Source organism: Elephas maximus, chromosome 18, assembly GCF_024166365.1.
Source record: "Elephas maximus indicus isolate mEleMax1 chromosome 18, mEleMax1 primary haplotype, whole genome shotgun sequence".
In the NCBI taxonomy this organism is placed as follows: domain Eukaryota; kingdom Metazoa; phylum Chordata; class Mammalia; order Proboscidea; family Elephantidae; genus Elephas; species Elephas maximus.
Window position 1 is genome coordinate 30,411,769 of NC_064836.1, and position 16,051 is coordinate 30,427,819.

Consider the following 16,051-nt stretch of genomic DNA (forward strand, 5'->3'; position numbering starts at 1 on the left):
GACACAAATGAGGTCGCCATGAGTTGGAAATGAGTTGATGGCAACTGTTTTTTTTGTAAGAATCGTCATTCAGCTGGCATCAGCGGTGTCTTTCCAAGGCTTCCAGACACGTCTTTGTCTCTCTCTTTCTGAATTCTTTTATTCAGGCGCAGATTTGTGTCACTTTGTGGCAAACTCAGCTCTACTTTATCTTTCCTATAATTCCACTTGACCAGTTGGGGTGCAGCCGGTGCTTTTGTTTAGTTCAGTGTATGTTGTTTTGTTGTTAGGTGTCATTGAGTCGGCTTCTGACTCATAGCGACCCTATAGGACAGAGTAGAACTGCCCCATAGGGTTTCCAAGGAGCGGCTGGTGGATTTGAACTGCCGACCTTTTGGTTAGCAGCCGTAGCTCTTACCCACTGTGCCACCAGCTCCACGGATAGCTCACAGTATTTCTGTATGAAGTGCGCGGAGCTCAGTGAATTGAAGTTGCTGCTGCTTTGGAAAATGGCTGCTCTTGATGTTGAGCTGGAAAAAGCTGAGTGCCTGCAACACCAGGCCTGTAGCATGTGAAGACAGTTAGGGCCCATGTTGAATTTTGAGGGTCAGACCCCTTGATATACCCCAGGCACATCTGTCTGATGCTTCGTGAAGATTGCCCTGAGTACAGATGCCCCTACTGTAGGAAGTAGATTAAAGATGCTCTCCTGTAACAGGAGAGGCAGGCTTCTGCCATGGCCTTGGTTCAGAGAGGGCGGGATTGTGAAGCAGCGAGCGTGGACAGAGCCTGCTCTCTACAGCACCCGTGAAATGGGAGGTTCTGCTTCGGCCTGATGTTCCCTGGAGATTTTCAGGGAGTGAGGTTCTGAAGACGGAAGCCCATCAGGCGGCGGGGGAGGGGAGGAACTGCACAGATTTATCTCCCCACAGACAGAACAGTCCTGTCCTTTAGACTCTCTGCAGTCTCACAGACCCTGGATATGTTTGTCAGTATAATTCGGAGCCATGTGCACTGGGTAAACAGCATGTGCATTGCTCGTTGTCATGCCACGAGCACGGAGCTGCTCCTAGAGGCCCTGCCTGGGGATCTGAACGCGTGCTCTTGATCTCTGTCTTAGTCATCTAGTGCTGTGCTACAACAGAAACACCACAAGTGGATGGATGTCTTTAACAAACAGAAATTGATTCTCTCATAGTCTACTGGGCAAAAAGTCCTAAGTCAGGGCACCATCTCCGGAGGAAGGTTTTCTCTCTCTGTTGGCTCTGGAGGAAGGTCCTTGTCGTCACTCTTCCCCTGATCTAGGAGCTTCTCAGCACTGGGACCCTGGGTCCAAAGGATGCATTCTGCTCCTCCTGGTTCTCCCTTCTTGGTGGTATGACATCCTTTGTCTCTCTGCTGTCTTCTCTCTTCTTTATCAATTAAAAGAGATTGATTTAAGACACAACCTAACCTTGTAGATTGAGTCCTGCCTCATTAACAGAACTGTGTCTAATCCTGCCTCATCATAGAGGTAGGGCTTATGTAGGAAAACCATGCCAGATGACAAAAGGTGGACAATCCCACAATACTGGGAATCATGGCCTAGCCAAGGTGACACACATTTTTGGGGATACCTTTCAGTCGCTGACATTCTCCCACCAGATGTGGCAGATGACCCAGACAAATCCTGTGCGTGAGGAAAAACGCTGTTTCAGAGAGCGAGAGCCTCTCTCCTCCTGTTTCTCACATTGGATATACTTTTGTGTTTTTAAAGTATTTAACCTACTTTGTGTTATTTGGCTTTCACCACAAGCTGACAGGGTCAGTGAGGGCTGTATCTACAGTTTCTATAGATGTTAAAATTGTTCTCTATAGGGAAAAAAAAAATGAGCTTTTGTGAAATTCATCTGGTAAGAAGTTGTTTCTGTACCAAGTTACATAAAGTTCTGTTTTCCCCTTTTAAAATAGTGTATATTTAGCTTTTCCTCAGCAGTCATCGTCTTCCTCCTCTGCCCTTGTCCTTCTCTCCCTCTTCCCCCCCTCACCCACCTTGTTCTTCTTTTGCTCTACAATTGTAGCTTCGTTGGGGAGGGAGGGCAGTGACACTGATTGTATATCCTATAGGGTTTCTATGGCAATGGTGGTTCAGTGGTAGAATTCTCACTTTCCATGCCGGAGACCTGGGTTCAATTCCTGGCCAGTGTACCTCAAGCACAGCCACCACCTGTCTGTCAGTGGAGGCTTGCGTGTTGCTGTGTTGCTGAATAGCTTTCAGCAAAGCTTCTAGACTAAGACTAGGAGGAAAGGCCTGGCAGTCTGCTTCTGAAAATCAGCCAGTGAAAACCCTGTGGATCACAGCAGCTTGATGCCGTTGTGCATGAGGTTGCCATGAGTTGGGGCTGACTTGGGCCAGCTAGTAACACCATGGAATTCTTATACTCACGTAACGTAAAATGACTGAAAAATAAAATTGTAGTCTAACTGTTGAATTTATTGTGGTGTCTAAACTTTTTGTGCCCCTTCCTCCACCTTTTTTTCCTCCTCAGATATTTAAATTCAGATATTAATAAGGGCCTTTAAAAAATCTGTTATAATTGGGTGCTCTTTGGAAATGTTTGAATCAGAGAATCTGCATATTTAATACACACTGTGGCATAGTGGTTAAAAACTGAGCTGCTAACCAAAAGGTCAGCAGTTCTAATCTACCAGCCAGTGGGGCAGTTCTACTCGGTCCTGTAGGGTTGCTATGAGTCGGAATTGATTCGACGGCAATGGGTTTGTTTTTTTTGTTGTTGTTGTTTAATGTATCTGATAAGGCGAGGAACTTTTTTCTTTCTTCCTCCTTTAAATTTAAGCCCCAAATGGACTTGAATGAAGTCACAGTGAAAAGTGTCTACTGCATCAAAGATGAATCTCAACGTAAACTTTCATTAACGTTCTTGTACTTTCCCTAATCTCAGAGTTCCTTATCCCACTAATGGGTATGTGATGTGTTAGTGGAGAAGGTTTTTGAAGTCACAAAAGCATTATTATAATGTGAAAATAATTTAAGAGGGAAAAAAATGACCTAACTCATTCACCACAATGAATTTTATTTATAGGAACTTTTGAGATATCCTATTCGTCCTGTCCCTGGGCTGGTCCCTCAGCCCTGCTAGCCCTGCTCTGTACTTGCGTATTTTCTAGGTCTGCCCACCCCCCTGTTCACACATTATCTGTTTAGAGTCAGTGCCACTCCCTTTCTGGATTCTAAATATTTAGTGGGTGGCCCCTCTATGCAGGGAGTGTGCTAAGCGCTTGGGGTTACAGAGGAGATTAGAAGGCATTTCCCTTGCTCTGGCTATTCCTTCATCCCTTCTCAGCCTCATCTTTGACTTCTTCATCTCCCTGCTCATTATCAGACAATCCATCTATGTGTTTGTGATAGGTAAATGGGGGAAGGAACATCCAGGACAAAGAAGGGTGTTCCTTCAGAGTCTGTTATAGAGGAAGGTCTCTTGTAAAGAGGAAGCTGGAGAAGGAAGTTGTAGAACTGTGTTTGTGTGCAGTTTCCAGAAAAAACTTGACAACGTTACTGTATAAGCCTATGAAGCTGGGGGTGAACAGAGACACCTTGAAAGACTGAGAGCAAGACCATGACTAATCTTACTTGAATTTCTTTTTCCTACCACGGTGTAATCTCTCCTCGGCTCTCTTGGGGTGCACCACTGTCAACTCCTGCCTCTTTGGTGTTTTTGATTGCTAAATTCCCCCTAACTGATAATTGGTTATCTATTGCTGTGTTATGATTATTGGTTACCTATTTTACTTGGGAGACCCTGGTGGCACAGTGGTTTACAGCCTGGCTGCTAACCAAAAGAAAAGGCAGACAAGACTTTTACTTCTCAGAAGAGACTGACTCAAGATACAATCACCTAATCCTGTAAACTGTCTCCGGTTTGAATCTGCCAGTTTGAATCTGCCAGCAGTTCCCTGGAAACCCTTTGGGGTAGTTCTGCTCTGTCCTGTAGGATCGCTATGAGTTGGAATCGACTTGATGGCAATGGGCTTGGTTTTTTTAATTTTTATTTTACTTGGATCCATAATCAATGCCCCTGGAGGCAGCAGTCAAGAAATCAAATGACACTTATTGCATTGGGCAAACCTGCTACAAAAAAACCCTTTAAAGTGTTGAAAAGCAAAGATGTCACTTTGAGGGCTAAGGTGCACCCGACCCAAGCCACGGTATTTTCAATAGCCTCATATGAATGCGAAACTGGGCAATAAATAAGGAAGACCGAAGAAGAATTAATGCCTTCCAGTTATGATGTTGGCAAAGCATATTGAGCATACCATGGACTGCCAGAAGAATGAACTAATCTGTCTTGGAAGAAGTACAGCCAGAATGCTTCTTAGAAGCACCATGGCGAGACTTTGTCTCATATACCTTGGACATGTTATCAGGAGGGATCAGTCCCTGGAGAAGGGCATCATGCTTGGTAAAGTAGAGGGTCAGCGAAAAAGAGCAAGACCCTCAGTGAGATGGATTGACACAGTGGCTGAAACACTGGGCTCAAAATGTAGTAATTTGTGAGGATGGTGCAGGGCTGGGCAGTGTTTCATTCTGTTGTACATTGGGTTGCTGTGAGTCTGAACCGACTTGACAACACCTAACAACAATTGCTGTGTGCCAAACAATCCCCAAACAACCATTTTATTGGCTCACTGTTCTGTGGGTAAGCAATTTGGACCAGGCTCAGCCGGGCGGTTTTCTGTTGTCTTTATGTGGGGGCCACTCATGTGGCCATATCACCTGGGAGCTTGACTGGGACCAAGTGGTTGAAGATGGCCTTGCTAACATCTTTGATGATTGTTTGGCTGGCCCTCTGTCTACTTGAGGTTTCTAATCCTGAAGATGGCTAGCTTGGGGCTTCTTCATATTTTGGGCTCAGGGTCACAAGAGGTTGAGCCTTGGTTAGGAATTGACACAGAATGACTTCTATCACATTCTGTTGGTCAAAGCAAGGCATGAGCTTAGCCCAACTTCATGGGGGTATGGAAAGAGACACAAGGGCCTGTGCTTACAGAGATGGGAGGCGAAATCAGGGTGATATTTACAAGCCATCTACCACAAACTGTACTGCCCTTTCCCTTTCTCTCCTATTAATTTTTATCTTTAGTTAAGGGTGGAAAGCATGGCAGAATGGGGTAGAAAAAGAACATAGGCTTCAGGATCAGATATACATGTAGTTTTTCATTGGTAGAAGTTTTTTTATATTCTCGATATTGCTATTTTGCTAGTTCTATGTGTTGAATTTAGTTTTCTGATTCTGTAACTTACCTTTTTGCTTTTATGGTGCCTTTTGATGGACAGAAGTTTTAAATTTTTGTAAAATCTATATTTCAATCTCAGACGGCTTGTTCTTATTGTATCTTGCTTAAGAAATCCTTAAGATTTGCAGTTTTGGCTATTGACATTCTGCTTTCCACCTTCCTGGTATTTATTTTTGAAACGATCTGAGCTGGAGCCCAATTTTATTTGTTTCCGTATGGGTAACCTACTATCTTAGGAACATTTATTGAATAGTCCATTCCTTTCCCTTATCTGCAGTGATACCAAACCAAACCAAACCACTGCCCTCGAGTTGATTCTGACTCATAACTACCTCATAGGACAGAGTAGAACTGACCCATATGGTTTCCAAGGCTATGAGTCTTTATGAAATCAGATTGCCACATCTTTTTCCCATGAAGTGGGTGGTGGGTTCCAACCACCTACCTTTCAGTTAGCAGTTGAGTGCTTTAACCCATTCACCACCAGGGGTCCTCTGCAATGGCACATCTGCTGTATGTCACCCTCCCAGACACTGTGGGACTGTTTCTGGGCCTTCTGGTTCCTTAGCCGTCTCCTCACCAATTCTGCACTGCTTCACATTCCTGTAACTTTGTAGGGAAATTTAGTACCCCAGTCTTGTCTGCCTTCTCGAAAACTGCCATTGGTATTATTGTCCTTCGACTCCTTTATAAAAAAGTAAGTTTCAGGACATGCTGTCTGTGTGGTCTGTCTGAATACAGATCCTTTGATATTTGTTCAAATTTAGAATGTGGCCTAATATATGGCCTGGTTTCACAAATCGTTTAATCCTGGGGAAGAATGTATATTCACTAATTCTTGGGAGAAGAGTTTGAAATACATTCATAGATTAGGCTTAATGGTTATTGATGTTACTGACATATGTGAACATCAGTAATTTTTTTACTGGTTGTTTTAAATTGCTTGATCCTTCTACAAGATAAATATTCATGTCCTCTCTATAATTGTGGGTTTGTCATCTTTTCCTTCAAATTCTGTCAAAATTTCCTTTACGTATTTTGAGGCTATGTTATTAGGTATCTATACCTGGTGTTTTGTTCTGGAGAATTGAATTTTCCACTAATTTTTTTTTTTATGTGATGGCCCTCTTTATACTTACTGAAGGCTTTTGCTTTTGAATTTGTTTTGTCTGACATTCGTAGAGCTAACATGGCCTTCTTTATGTTTGCTTAATATATTTTTTCTATCCTTTTAATCTTTATTGTCTTTATGTTTAGGTCTATTTCCAGCATATAACATATAGCTGGAGTTTTGTTTTAATCTAAACATGAAGTTTAGGTATTAAGTTTAGTTCATTTTGCATTTATTAAAAGAGCCTTGCATTTTGACTTGTTTCTGGTCTTATTTTGCTTTTTTTATTTGTCTTGCCTTTTTTCCTTCCCTTTCCTGCCTTCTTCTGGATTGAATTTTTAAATTCTGCTACCTTTTCAGTTTATATAATCTATTTCTACTATTTTGGTGGTTGGCCTTAACATTTTAACATGATTCTTACACTGTTACGGACTGAATTGTGTTCCCCCAAAATGTGTGTCAGCTTGGCTAGGCTGTGATTCCCAGTATTGTGCAGCTGTCTTCTATTTTATGATTGGATGTGAGTATCCTATGTGTTGTAAATCCTAATCTCTATGATGTTCATGAGGCAGAATTAGAGGCAGTTATGTTAAGGAGACTGGAGACAGTTTACAGGATTAGGTGATTGTATCTTGAGTCAGTCTCTTCTGAGAAGTAAAAGCAAGAAGTGTGCAGAGAGGAGAGGGACCTCATTATCACCAAGCAAGAAGAGCCAGGAGCAGAGCATGTCCTTTGGACCCTGTGCTGAGAAGCACTTAGACCAGGGGAGGATTGACAACAAGGACCTTCCTCCAAAGCCAACAGAGAGAGAGAGAGAGCCTTCCCCTGGTGCTGGTGCCTTGAATTCGTCTTCTAGCCTCCTAAACTGTGAGAGGGTAAATTCCTGTTTGTTAAAGCCGTCTACTTTCTGTTATAGCAGCAGTAGATAACTGAGACAATTAAAAAGCCCAAAGTTACATCTTATTTTCCTCTTGAAGCATAAAAGGACCATGAGATATTTTAAATATAATCACTCCATCCTTGTTACTGTCTTTATTTTAATTGCATCTTGTTTTTATTTTTAACCCTGAATTGACTTCTTCTCTGAGGGGAAGTTGTTCTCTGGGCCGAGACTCAGCCCTGTGTACATCCGCTTCTTTATTTGCTGTTTCTCCTCATACACCGGGTCTTGCTTCTCGGACTGCATTCCTTTTTCCTGAAGTGCAATTCCTTTAGTGAACTTTGAAGTGTAATTCCTCTAGGGAATTTTTGTATAGTAAGGTTCTTCTTGTGACAAATTTTAATACTCTTTGTCTTTCAAATGTCCTTAAATTTTAGTCACCTTGAATAATATTTTAGCTGGAAATTCAATTCTATATTGATAGTTTTAGCACTGGAAGATTTCTTTGCTGTATTAATATCTTCTATTTCTTCAACTTTTATTTTTATCCATTGAGTGTTTAATTTTAGTGGTTACAGTTCTGGTTTCTAGAAATTCTATTACTTTATCTGATCTTTTTTGAAGGTATCGCTTCTCTTCTTTTATTTTTAATATTTTGAGTGTCCTTATTTGACACTCGACAACTGCAGAATCGCATTTTCTGGAGGCCTAATTCTCTTGCTTGTTGCATCTGCTGCTTCTCATTTATGGTGACTTGGTTCTTTATGTGTTTTACAAGTTTGGATTATTATTATGTGCCAGGCTTTATCTGTAGACATTATAGGATACCGTCATTAAAGGTAAAGACTTCCAGAGTAGGCAGATTTATTTCTGCCAGGTGCCCTTGGAATAGTAATCCAGAATGACTTTAAGGCAATTTTTCATCTTGGAGTTTTCTGGATGGTATACTTCCCATATCTTTACTCAAATAACCTACACCTTCTCGTTTGCTTGCCAGCCGAGTCCCCCCCCCACCGCCATGAGGTATTTTCGTAAGCATCATTATGCCAGTTTTTTTTTTATATGTTGCTGTAAAAAAAAAAAAAGCGTAGCATACTTACAAAAATACCTTGCAAGGGGAGGGCGTGGTTGCTGCACAAACATAGAAGGTATGCATTATTTGCATAAAAATACGGTTGTGTAAATTTGAACCCCAAACATCCAGAATGTCAGCCCAGTGGTTATAATCTCAGGGAAGAAATCTTCCTTCCTTCCTCCCTGCTCTCCTATCCCAGAACAGAGGCAGGATTAGAAAACCTTTCCTGTCCTTATACTTTTTCTTTTTGTTGTTTTATATCACTTTAGAGAACGGCGTAGCCCTTTCAGAGACCCATGTTATATTAGTGTCCTGTGACTGCTGTGACAAACTACCATAAACTTGGTGGTTTAGGACAACAGAAATTTATTTTCACACAGTCCTGGAGCCCAGAAGTCTGAAATCAGGGACCGACCGTTGGGGCTGCCGTTCCTTCTGAAGGCTCCAGGAGAGAACCTCTCCTTGCCTCTTCCAACTTCCAGGGGTTTCTGGCGTTCCTTGACTGTGGAGGCGTGACTCCAGTCTCTGCCCCAGCCTTACCTTGGCCACGCTGCTTGCTGTCTCCCTGTGTCTAAGTCTCCCTCGCCTTTCTTTCATAAAGACACTAGTCTTTGGATTTAGAGACCATCCTAAATCCAAGATAATCTCATCTCAAGATCCTTAACTAATTACATCTTCATAGACCCTATTTCCAGAGGTCACATTCAGAGGTTCCAGATGGATATAAGGAGCCTTGGTGGCACACTGGTTTAGGAGCTAGGCTGCTAACCAAAAGATCAGCAGTTTGAATCTACCAGCTGCTCCTTGGAAACCCTATGGGGCAGTTCTGCTCTGCCCTATATAGGGTTACTATGAATGGGAATCGACTTGACAGCAATGGGTGTTTTTTAAGATGGATATAACTTTGGGGGCGTGGGGGACAAAAAAAAAAATTTTTTTTGGGGGGGAGGACACCATTCAACTCACAATACATGTGAATGTGGGAAATTCAGTTTCAGCTGCCTGGCTTTGTACAGACCCACTGCCAGTTCTCTGTCTCGTGGCTTCACAATTAAAGTCCATGGCTCCAGGGCAGTGGTTCCCGAGCTGGGCTGGTACAGCTGTTTGGAATGTGTGGCTGCATTTTTGGCTGTCACAGTGATATTTAGTGTTCAGGAGCCAAGTCACCTTCCAAGTGCACGACGCTGCCAACCAGAACTGTCCCCTTTGTAACACTAACAGCTTGGGAAACACTGGTCTAGGTCGTAGGTTTGTAGGTTGACAGATATGACCCAGCCCTGCCATGGCATTAGCAGGGACTCACCACTCCAACTTCCTGTATCTTCATTTCAGGCACTGGGGATTGCTTGGAGCTTAACTCTGTGTTTAAAATGGATACTTAATATATTTTATTTAGCATTTCTGAGTGTTCTGTGTGTTGGTGGTTCAATAGTAGAATTTTCACCTGCCGTGTGGGAGACGTGGGTTTTATTCCCGGCCAGTGCAGCCACCACCCATCTGCCAGTGGGGGCTTGTGTGTTGTTATGATGCTGAACACGTTTCAGCGGAGCTTCTAGACTAAGATGGACTAGGAGGAAAGGCCTGGTGATCTACTTCTGAACAATCAGCCATTGAAACCCCGTGGGTCGCAATGGTCCAGTCAACAGCGGATCACGGGGATGGCACAGGACCTGGCAGCACTTCCTTCTGTTGTGCATGGGGTCGTCATGAGTCAGGGCTGACTCAGCAGCAGCTTACCACAGGAAGAGTGTTTTGTAGAAGTAGGGCTTCTTTTTTTTTTTTTTTTCATGATACCTAGTCCATTGTTAAGCCTTTCTATCATTTTTTGACTGTTTTGTGAGCGTCAGCTGTGTCCCAGGCATTGTGTTAAGCAGTGTGACACAGAGCCGCAGTACTTGGCTGCACATCTGTGAGTTGCACAGCTCTGGGAGACCTCCAGTCTACAGACTCCAGTGCAGTGGTGCCCCGTGTGAGGTGCAACATGGCCCAGGATACGGTGCTGAGCAAGGCGCTCCTGTGTCCAGGGCGCCTAGCACTGTTAGCAGAGTGCCCCAGATGAGCTTGTCAGTGTCTCCATGTCAGAGGTCGACTCTTGCCCTTCTCGTTGGCCCAGTACTTAGGTCACTGCCCCCATATAGTCAGTGTTTAATCACGTTTTTTTCTGATGGGGGCAGTAGGCCAACATACTTGATGTCCACCGACTTAACTGAGCTGCTTTCTTTGACTGCTGCCGCCGCGTTGTAGAGTGAGCCAGCAATGAAAAGAAGTGCAGGAAAATCCAAGAGCCGGAGAGAGAGGGAGGGAGGGAAACAGATGAAACCAGGCCGCACAAGATGTGGTTGCGTAGTGGGTGCTGCATTCCAGGGAAGAGGAAAGGAACGGCAGAAGGCAGCCGTGATGCAAGGCTTTTCCGGAGGTGGCTTCTCCATTAACTTCCTGCCCAGTGCGGAGCTCGAATAGAAGGTGATGTCAAGCAGCTAATGGCTGAGGTGGTGTTGTGGGAGAGGCTCCTGCCACTCCTATTACTTCTCTGTCTCTCTCTAGTTCCATGATGGTTGTTGTTGTAGTTAGGCGCCGTCCAGTTGGTTCCGACTCATAGTGACCCTGTCCTGTGCCATCCTCAGAATCGTTGTTACGCTTGAGCCCACTGTTGCACCCACTATGTTATTCCATCTAGTTGAAGGACTTCCTCTTTTTCTGTGACTCTACCAAGTATGATATCCTTCTCCAGGGACAGGTCCCTCCTGATAGCATGTGCAAACTTTGTAAGACATAGTCTTGCCATCCTTGCCTCTAAGGAGCACTCTGGCTGTACTTCTACCAAGACAGATTTGTTCCTTCTTCTGGTAGTCCATGATATTTATTTAATAGTCTTCACCAACACCATAATTCAAAGGCATCATCAATTCTTTGGTCTTCCTTATTCTTTGTCCAGGTTTTGAGTACATGTGAGGAGATTGAAAATACCAGAGTGCCTGGTATATTCTCAAACAGTCGTCATTAAGTTAGGGAAATGTCAGAATCAGCAAGAGAAGGTGTTTAAATGCCCTAAAGGCTTGCAATTTAAAGTGTGGTCCACAGACCAGCAGTATTGGTGTCTTTCCTGGGAGCTGGTAAGAAATGTGAATCTGAGACCCAACCCTGTAACTACTAAATCAGCATCTGGGATTTTAACATGATCCCCCGGGGATTCAGATACCCTTTAAAGTCTGAGAACCCCTGATTCTAATGTGCTTTTCCCCACTGTAGGTAACCACTGTTGTTGTTAGCTAACATGGGCTCAGGCCCTGACTCATGTGACCCCATGTACAACAGAACGGAACGCTGTCCAGTTCTGTGCTATACCCGTGATTGGCTGTGGACTGGACCATTGTGATCCATAGGGTCTTCATTGGTTGGTTTTCAGACGTAGATCACCAGGCCTTTCTTCCTAGTCTCTTAGTCAGGAAGCTCTGTTAAAACCCATTTAATATCATAGCGCACATAAGCCTCCACTGACGGACGGGTGGTGGCTGGGCATGAGAGATGTTGGCCAAGAATTGAACCCAGGTCTCTTGCATCAAAGGCAAAAATTCTACCACTGAACCACCACTGCCCCCTTGGAACTACTGTAGTGGTGTTGCGTGCCATCAAGTTGATTCCAACTCATAGCTACCCTGTACAACAGAGTAGAATTGCCCCATAGGGTTTCCTAGGCTGTGATCTTTACGGGAACAGATTGCCAGGGGCACTGTAGCTGGCACTAAATAAATAGGAAGAGAACAAAACTGCCTGTACTTCTGCATAGAATATAGTGGGAATAGTGGGTGTTATAAGATGGTTATAGTTTGCCGTATTGTCAGAAACAGACGCTGCATGGTTTTGCAGACAGCGAATATAGGGCAGTCACTTCGTTGTTGGGCTGCTTGTCAGAATCCTTTATCCAATTATTTTAAGTTCAGTATTTATGATAAAACAATAACAGTAGCAGTAACAATAAAAGCTGGGATTTATTGAGCCGAGATCATGAAGCTAGTACTTGGAGATGCTAGCAGTGTACTTACACGCCATTAGCTCAGACCCTACATCCCTGCCTGCACAGGTGTGGCTTTTAGCATTTGCTCTGCTTCAGAAGAAACCCACATTTTCTTCGGATTCCATTTTGTAGGTCACAGCCTTTGCAGCGAGCTGGGCAGAAGTGCTGAGACTGCGCCTGAGGAGACGGAAGGGCCAGACCCAGAGTCCTCCGATGAGACTGACCACAGCAGCAAGGTGAGAGAGATTCATTTTCACGTCCTGTGTTTCCGAGCGACTACGAATCACAGCTGACACATCACCTTTGCCACGTGTGTGGTTAGAAGGCTTCCCCACGGGAAGAAGTGTTTTTACTTCTGAAATGTTGCTAAAACCAAAAAAAAAAAAAAAACCAAACCTTTTGGCATTGAGTCGATACCGACTCACAGCGAATCCTATAGGGCAGAGAAGAACTTGCCCCATAAGGTTTCCAAGAAGTACGTGGTGGATTCGAACTGCTGACCTTTTGGTTAGCAGCCATAGCTCTTAACTACTATGCCACCAGGGTTTCCAAGTAGTATGATATGAGATCCAAATTACAGCCTTGATAACAAGCCCGTATGTGAGAATATATGGCAGGAATCACTCTTAATGAATTGAACTGCTCTTTAATTTCTGCCGTTCCTGGGGTGCCCAGTCGACACTATAATTTCATCCGATGTCCTCCTTCCATCTTCATTTGGATCTGATGAGACAGCATCCAAAATGTGTGTGGTTGAGTCAGTTATAACTTCTTGCTATTTATGGTTTCTGTAATGAGCTACTTTAGAATTATCTGTGTTTTGACTCTTGTTAGGAGTGAACATCTTTTACATTAAAGGGAAAGAAACATCTCTTTCTTCATCTAAATGGACTGCATCTCAGTCGTTTGAGCACTGTAAGAAGGTTCTTATTTAGAATCTTTAGTGAAAATATTAAAACCGCTTCCCATAATTCATCATGGTTTCATTCTGCTTCATAAAGAATTCCAAGGGTCGATAGCCCCTTTTACATTAGTTTCCAACATACAACACAGTTTAGAAACTCTGCGTTGCTTATGCCTATGTCCAAAAAGCCCCTCCCCAAAAGTAATCATGTGAGATTATGCCTCTGTACTTTTTCATCTTTTTATAATGTTGACATATTTATGTCGGTTTCTCTCTAGCTGTCTGCACTTTATGTGTTTTGACACTTACTAGTTATTTAACCTTGAGCAGATGACATAACTCCGAGTCATACCTTTGTTTCTCTCATCTGTAAAACCAGGATGATCTTCACTTGTGTCCAAGTGATTGGATTACTGGGTGGGTGGGGAGTGCATACAGCTAATAGCAAGGCTACTGACCGAGAGGGTGGTGGTTTGAACCCAACCAGAGGCATCTTGGAAGAAAGGCCTGGTGGTCTGCTCCCGAAAGATCATAGCCATGAAAGCCCTGTGGAGCGCAGTTCAGCTCTGCGACCCGTGGGGTTGCTATGAGTTAGAATCGACTCGAAGGCAACTGGCTTTTCAAATAATACAACTATGGGAAAACACATTGATGATGGGAAAACACACTGATTGATAATACTATTCCAATTTGAACCATTATTTGAAAAGCTGGTATTTCTCCGTGTTTTCCTTTTTGTCTCTGTGTGTGTGTAAGTTTTCCTGTGTAACCTTCTTAGGTGCAGATATTTGGATGCCTTTCCCTATCTCCCTTACCCGTCTGTTTTGCTCTTTGGCCGTCATGTAGTCATCATTCTCCACGTCTTTTTAAGTTGGGCGTGGCGCCAAACTGAATATTTAAGATCAATTTTAATATTTAGACTAAAGGGCTTTATGTCGTTGGTTATTCATTACAAAGCAGGTAAATGGAAACACACGTTTTATTTAAAGCCATAAAAACCAAACTAAACAAAAACTCACTGAGTTACTTTTGATTCATGAAGCCCTGAGGTGATTTTTACCTGCTTTTGTGGGGTGTTTCAGTCACTCAGGAGAAACAGATCTCTCCCTGCTGGCCTGAGGTATGTTAATACCCATAAGCCTGTTGCTGTCAAGTCAATTCCGACTCATAGCGACCCTATAGGACGGAGTAAAACTGCCCCATAGAGTTTCCAAGGAGCGCCTGACCGATTCGAACCACCAGTCTTTTGGTTAGCAGCCATAGCACTTAACCACTATGCCACCAAGGTTTCCATGTTAATATAGTATGATAGTTAATACAGTGTAATAGTTATCCTATTATAGAAAGTAAATATGTCCTTCCTCAGTTTCTCATTTGACTTAGGAGAAACAACTGCTTTTTCTATATCCAAAACATTTATTTCTGAATACTTTGTAACTTGGATCATTTTTACCTCATTGTAATACCCCAGTGTTCTCATCACCTGGTTGATTTTGAGAGAGATTGTTTCCATTTTAGATTTAGATTTAGTGAGTCATGGGGTCCTAAACAGTGTCTGTAACATCAGGATGTTGCAGTGGAGAGAAGGAAGAGGCCCCAGCGTTTTCTTGCCTGATCCCGTCTGTCTCTCTGACAAAACCCGACACTTTGCTGACAGCCTCAAGCAGAGAGGGTCTTTGTAAGAACAGGTGAGGTTGTTCCTTGGTTTCCCTGCGGAAATCCATGCAGGGCTTTCTAAAGAGGGAAAGAATTTCCTCCCAAATTATTGACAAAAAGTTTGTGTGAAGATCTGAGTATGTTTTAAGTTCATATAGTGGACTCCATTCAAGCCAGTGGTATATATTCATTGCTGCTAGATTGGTTATAGGGAGAACTGTATAACTCTGTGGAGTCCCTGGATAGTGCAGATGGTTAAGCGCTTGACTACTAACCAAGAGGCTGGTGGTTCAAATCCACCCAGAGGCACCTCTGGAAAAAAAAGTCCTGGCAATCTACTTCTGAAAGATCACAGTCGTTCAAAAAAAAAAAAAAACACCCTTTTTTTTTTTTTTATGGAGTGGTTCTACATTGCAATAAATGGGGTCACCGTAAGTCAGAATCAACTCAACAGCAACTGGTAATTGGTGTAATTTTGTACTTGGAAGTACTTCCTAGTTTTGGTTTGATACAGATTTCATCTTCTTTATTTGAAATATTTTATTGTGCAATTCAGGTTACTTAACTGAAATAACCTTTGATGAATTAAATTTCTCACGTAGGATATTTGAAAGCAAAAACCTTTAATTGTGTGAACAGGTCTTGGAGACTGGGTAAAGTGTTCACTGTATATTGGGCATTGCTTCATAATAAGTAATCTTATCTTCATAACACCTCTGAGACAGAGAGGTGCTATTGTTTCCCTTATTTTAAAGATGGGAACTGAGCCAGACCAGTTCCTTGCTGAAGCTACTCGCTGAAGACCGTACAGCACAGTGATGGCAAAACCAGAGCGCAAACCATGCAGTCTGGCTCCAGGCCTTTGCCAAATGACCTTTGGCCAAAAATTTAAGGACTGGGAGCTCTGGCAGCACCGTGGTTAAAGGGAGCCCTGGTGGCACAGTGGCTAAAGAACTTGTTTACTAAGCAAAAGGTCAGCAGTTCGAATCCACTGGCTGCTCCTTGGAAACCCTACGGGGCAGTTCTACTCTGTCCTGTAGGGTCGCTATGAATTGGAATCGACTCGAAGGTTTACAGGTATTAACATATCTCAGGCCAACAGGGAGAGATCTGTTTCCCTGGGTGGTGCAAATATT

At 43.2% G+C, this 16,051-nt stretch overlaps 1 protein-coding gene across 8 annotated transcripts in view; it reads left to right on the top strand.

The window, feature by feature from the left end:
• Positions 1 to 16,051, top strand: part of TIAM1 (TIAM Rac1 associated GEF 1) — a 438,421-nt gene that overhangs the window by 380,162 nt on the left and 42,208 nt on the right. For all 8 annotated transcript variants that reach the window (XM_049858598.1, XM_049858601.1, XM_049858599.1 and 5 more), the window contains one exon: positions 12,488 to 12,591. In XM_049858598.1, the coding sequence (XP_049714555.1) occupies positions 12,488 to 12,591 (104 nt within the window). The remainder of the gene's footprint in view (positions 1 to 12,487; positions 12,592 to 16,051) is intronic.